We start from the raw sequence: 5,537 nt of genomic DNA on the forward strand, positions 1-5,537 counted from the left end.
TGCTAATTTTAGTTCATGGTTCAGGTCCAGGAGCGTCAACGACGCGATCGCACGCCGTTCGTTGCAAAATGGCCCATTGCTATCCGTAGACTTCGATGACAAGTTCTCGTCCAAATGGCCATGGAAGCCCGGCGAGAACCGCTGGCTGGAACCTTGAAAACGCTGTTTGAAATTTCTTGTCTCCGTTGCATTTCCACGGACTTGTTGAAACGGTGCATTAACGACCATTCCTGCGATTGATCTTCCTGCCACTGCTTGTGGTGTTGGAATCGTTGCAATGTCTTTGCAGATTTGATTTTTGGAGCTAGAGTTGATCGATTGGCGCTTGGCTGACAGAGGAGCATCGTAGAGTCGTCGTCGTCGTCGTCGTCTTGCATCCTGTGGCGCACGAGGGAAGCAGATGCGTCACAGCAGATCGGGGCTTCCAATGAAGCAATAAATCGCCGTGAATTTCATTCTCTCTCGTAGTATTCTACACCTGTTGACGTATTCTTTAGCTTAGTCTCTTTCCATTTTAATTAGCTTTTGCTGTGTTTGAAATCGGAACTTTAAAAGGCATAGATTTGAACATCAAACATATATAGACATTTCATTATTGTTATTGTTATTGTTATTTTGTAAGGGATAGGTTTTATTATTATATGGATGACGTTGTGGCGGAGCACGTGATTTAAGCTAAGTTGATTGACTATCATGTTCATAATGCAATGTAACTAGTTATTACATATTCCATCTTATTATGATTTTTGCCTGGATATTGATGATGTGTTGTACATGAGCAACTAAAAGTGTTTTCTCAATCGAAAACTATCAATAGTTGGCATTCTCATCATGGTTGTGATTCCTCTTTACAGTGTGAAAATTGTTCGTGGATCTCGTTTTGAAAGGCTAAGAATCAGTACTGATGGATGGTTAGAATATCTTGATTCTCTGTATGTTGTTCTGTCTATTATTACTCCATCAACCCAGTACCAAATTATTTACGTACATCAAATAACTTTATTTATTTATATATTTGAATATTACTTGGTTACATTTAACGAGGCACTGATATTCAAGACTTTTGAACTGAAACAGATATAGCAATTGAGTAAACCTCAAATTCACCCCCACAAAAGAACGTTTAATTACCTTAACACTGTTAAAATATGTCAAAGACTAAATCTAGTCGGGATTCTATATTCTAATCCCAGCATCAATTTCCTGTAATAAAAAACGATAAAGCAGAAGTACCACAATGAGGTTGAATAAATGGTATAGTCGGAGATAATTGGAAGACCAATTCTAGTCGGGATCATCTCATTACTGAAGGGCCTCACATCTTTAATCGGGAGTAACTAGAAAGCAAAGAGGGGTTCATCACTTGATGACTCAGAGAAGGGGAAACAAAAAAACAAAAACATAAAAAGAAAGGAAAGAAATAAAGAAAAGAAAACTCTAGTCGGGATTCTGCATTCTAATTTCAGCACCGATTCCCCTTCAAACGACAATGGATTTAAAGAACCCGCAAGGTGGCAAAAGAAAATAAGGGGATTTAGTCTGAAATAGGAGACAAGTTTGTGAAGCTCTGGGAGAGAGCGAGAGAGATGGAAACGGAGAGAGGCATCATCGTCCAACCCATTATCGCTGGACTCTCGCAATAAAATAATAACCCATTAAAGTTGCAGCGGATGAGAAGGAAGAGATAAAAAACGAAGAAGCAGAGAGAGAAAGTGAGAGAGACTGTGACTAGGATCTGTATACAGTCACATGTGCCGGAGGAAGGGAGGAGTAGTAATAGGAGAGTAGGGTTTGGCGCTTTTGCAGACCCCGGAATTCTGAACGTTCAGGTGCTGCAACTGTTGGCGGAAAGAGATGAGAGGCCGGTGGCTTGTCTGAGGAGGAGGAGCTGGAGTCGCGACCGCCCTTGTTGTTGCACTCGCAGTGCTACGCTGGCTAAAACAAGGAAGGTTTTTGGTGTTTGTTGGAGACACTGAGTTGGAGTGGGAATAGCCCGAGTTCTGTTGCTGTTGTTGAAGTAGGAGTTGTTGTTGTTGGTGGTGGTGTTGTCGTTGTCGTTGCTGTTGTTAGCTTGTATGAGAGAGCTCAGCGGCGATGATGTTCACGAGGACTCAAGTGATGCGAGGGCCAGGGCAGAAAGCATCGTGGGGCACCACCTTGCTGCTGGGCTTGTTTCTAGTCGTGGGCACCACCGCCTGGCTTACATTGGTGTTCTCCTCGCATAGGTCCCCTTGCATTGCAGACACGCACATGAACCCCGCACCCCCAACCAATTTCTGGTCGCCGTATAAGAGCCTCCTCAACGAAGCCACTGCCTCAGGTGCCCCTTACATTCTCCCCAGCGATCCCAAAAACCGACTGGCCATCAACCAGATTGTATTTGGGATTGCTGGCGCTGCCGAGCTATGGGACCGACGCAAAGAGTTCGTGAAGCTTTGGTGGCGCCGCGAGGAGATGCGGGGATTTGTGTGGCTGGAGCAGGCAGCGAAGGTTCCAGCCGGTGAAAATCTCCCTCCCGTACATGTCTCGGAAGACACCAGTACCTTCACCTACACTCATCCACTCGGAAATCCCTCAGGAATTCGTTTGTCTCGAATAGTCTGTGAGGCTTTCCGTCTTAGACTCCCGGGCGTGAAGTGGTTTGTCATGGGTGACGACGACACTTTGTTTAACACAGCGAACCTTGTCCGTGTTTTGAGCAAGTACGACGCGTCGGAGATGTGGTACATCGGCAGTAACTCCGAGAGTCACCGGCAGAACGATTGTTTTAGTCACAATATGGCTTATGGAGGCGGAGGTTTTGCAATCAGCTATCCTCTGGCCGAGGCACTCACCGCAATGCAGGACCAGTGTTTAGAGCGATATCCTTCACTGGTTGGAAGTGACGATCGATTACATGCTTGCATTACTGAACTTGGCGTCCCTTTGACCAAAGAACCAGGGTTTCACCAGGTGAGATATCTTCTCGTGGCTGAGGGTAATCGTTGCACTTGGGTTCCTATTATTTATATGAAGTGGAAATCCTCAGGAGCCACATTGTATCTCACTTAATTTCTTTGGTCCGATTTGCGGGGTGGACAACCCTTCGTAGGAATTGTTAAGCGCCTTATTTCAAAAGATGTGTTTCCTGATAGTTCAGCTTATTAGGAAAATGTGGGACGTCTGTGAGTGTCAATAACCGTCCTGATTTAATATGTGAATTTCTGCAACGCGTCCTTATCATTGTCATAGTTTTCAAGGCTGTTTTTTTTTTTTTTTTTTTTTTTTTTTGTTTTTTTTGTTTTTTTTTGCGTGGATGAGTGTTTTCCCTGTTTCTTACCCGCGTTCTCACCTCCATTTCTGTCTCTTGCCCAATGCAGTTCGATATTTTCGGCAACGCGCATGGCCTACTTGCGTCTCATCCATTGACTCCCTTCATCTCTATCCATCATTTGGAGCTTTTGGATCCGGTCTTCCCTAATATGTCAGCCCTAGACGGACTGAAATTGCTGACTAAAGCCATGCACACGGATCCTGGGAGTTTCTTGCAGCAATCAATTGCGTACGACCACAAACGCAGCTTGTCATTCTCAATATCGACGGGGTACGTCGTTCAGGTACGCTCTACGTGAAGGCTTTACTCAAATTTGAGCATATACTTTCTGCTAGAAGTTGATACACTGCGTATGTCGAGTGTGGGTATTGTAAGGCTTATTAGTTCAGCTTTTGTTAACTTACTTGAACCCTGTATCTAACCAATTCTAGAGAACCCAATCAAATATTTTGGTAGAACTTGTTCGGTCGAGTATCTGAATTAGACCTGCCGCTTCGCACGTTTGTTTTTGCACGGATGTTAGTTTTCCTGACTGCGCCACACTGCTTCTCGCAGGTTTTCCCAGAAATTATCCTACCTCGATTGTTGACTCGGGTTGAGACTACCTTCACTGCGTGGAACAAAGGCAACTCATCTCTTGAGTTTGCATTTGACACCAGACCGCCTGCTAAATCAATATGCAAAAAACCATACTTGTTTTATTTAGCGGAGATGTACCATGACCCTGTCACGTCACGCGTTGTTACTTTGTATAAGAGACTTCACAGTGTTGATGAGGAAAAGACCAGGAACTTTTGCTGGTTCAAGGGGTTCCCTCCATCACAAGTCCAAAGCATACGAGTCAAGAGCGAACCAGTCTCCAACAAGTTTTTCATGGTATTTTTGTCTCATTCAATCTCCTGCATTGATTTCCAAGTTTTAGAAGTTGAATGGAAACCGGCATAGACGTCGGATACAAAAACAGGTCATATCAAAGTATTAGATTGTTGAAGTTTATAAAGAATCTAATAGGAAGTTAATTTGATCACACAGTTACCAAGGAGACAATGCGCCAAGCTTTTGGAAACAAGAAACCACGTGTTGGACATCGAAGTCGTCACTTGCGGACAAAGAGAGCTGATCAGTGATTAAACGATGAGGCCAATGCACAGCTCGAACTCTGCCTCTGTTTATGCGCTTCCACTCGTTCGCTCCGCGGTGGTCGTTTTTCATTCCGCGGCGGGCTTCAGGTGTGCGAGTGTAAAACTGTCCCCCCTGTCTCACTGCAGCGTCGAAGAATTTCGACATCTAAGTGGTGTGAGTATCACCGAAAGATCTGAGCAGCGAAGCATGAATGTTCCACGAACCAGTCAAGCCCCTCAAGTCCAGCGTTTCACAGAATCGATGGAGCTGCACCCTTCCTGGTTATGAGAATATGTTTAGTTAGACGAAAACCAAAAGGCCGTGATCAGAGACTAATGCACAGTGAAAAACCAGTCTGCAGAGTGGGGTTCAAAGGCCATTGCCCAATTCCTTAGTCACCGTTTTTTGAGGCACCCAATTGTTTCAGTTGGACAGTCATGGAAGCCAACTGTCTAACTTGTACCAAGAAACACAATGTATTTTTCTAGTCGTAATTGTTGCTTGCATCCTTTCAAGTAGAGATGCATTTGTGGCATACAAGTGTGAAGTGTGTTGTTTGGGCTTAGTCAAATTATTGTCCACTACCTGTAAATGGGTATTCGAAGTCCATGAAATGCACGTTAAATCAATCAGCGCGCTGGACACTGATGTCAACCCAGGCTTCATCCGCTTTCACATTGGCCTGCACGCTTTGCTTTACTGCAACCAGCTTGTCATCAGCTCGAAGTAGCGGAGAAACTGTGTAATAATAGTGAGCTCTGAGTGTCGTAGTTCTGGACGTTGATGGTAATGTCTCATTTGGCATAGCTCAATTACTCAATTCTTTATTGTCTTTTATGGGCGATTACAACGGCTATCATGAATTTTAGTACTTTTAACGTCTGCTAATTTTATTTGGTCTTATATATTAAAGTAGTAGATCTTCAGTTTTATTATTCATTATCCTATGTGCTTCACATCTTGTATACTTCATAATATTAAATTGAGAGTAGACTAAAAGTATTATTCATGTTTAAGATTCAATATGAAATTTTATCATTCCATAATCTTATTGCATTTAGCAATCTTGTTTTTTATGTATTATTATTCATAATTTATTTGT

At 43.3% G+C, this 5,537-nt stretch overlaps 1 protein-coding gene across 1 annotated transcript; it reads left to right on the forward strand.

The window, feature by feature from the left end:
- Positions 1-1,816: 1,816 nt before the first annotated feature.
- On the forward strand, positions 1,817-4,975 carry LOC112273589 (uncharacterized). The gene is made up of 4 exons (XM_024502527.3): positions 1,817-2,952; positions 3,360-3,596; positions 3,869-4,189; positions 4,346-4,975. Exons 1-4 carry the CDS (start codon positions 2,095-2,097, stop codon positions 4,442-4,444), a joined length of 1,515 nt encoding a protein of 504 aa, XP_024358295.1. The 5' UTR covers positions 1,817-2,094; the 3' UTR covers positions 4,445-4,975.
- The last annotated feature ends 562 nt before the right edge of the window (positions 4,976-5,537 follow it).

The sequence above is a fragment of the Physcomitrium patens genome, chromosome 20 (assembly GCF_059467195.1).
Source record: "Physcomitrium patens ecotype Gransden chromosome 20, ASM5946719v1, whole genome shotgun sequence".
Lineage (NCBI taxonomy): Eukaryota > Viridiplantae > Streptophyta > Bryopsida > Funariales > Funariaceae > Physcomitrium > Physcomitrium patens.

Bases quoted from the DNA above. Each gene is read 5' to 3' on its own strand.
- LOC112273589 (XM_024502527.3), top strand. From the start codon at position 2,095: ATGATGTTCACGAGGACTCAAGTGATGCGAGGGCCAGGGCAGAAAGCA. The intron at 2,953-3,359 runs GTGAGATATCTT...TGCCCAATGCAG, and splicing joins AAGAACCAGGGTTTCACCAG to TTCGATATTTTCGGCAACGC. The intron at 4,190-4,345 runs GTATTTTTGTCT...TTGATCACACAG, and splicing joins TCTCCAACAAGTTTTTCATG to TTACCAAGGAGACAATGCGC.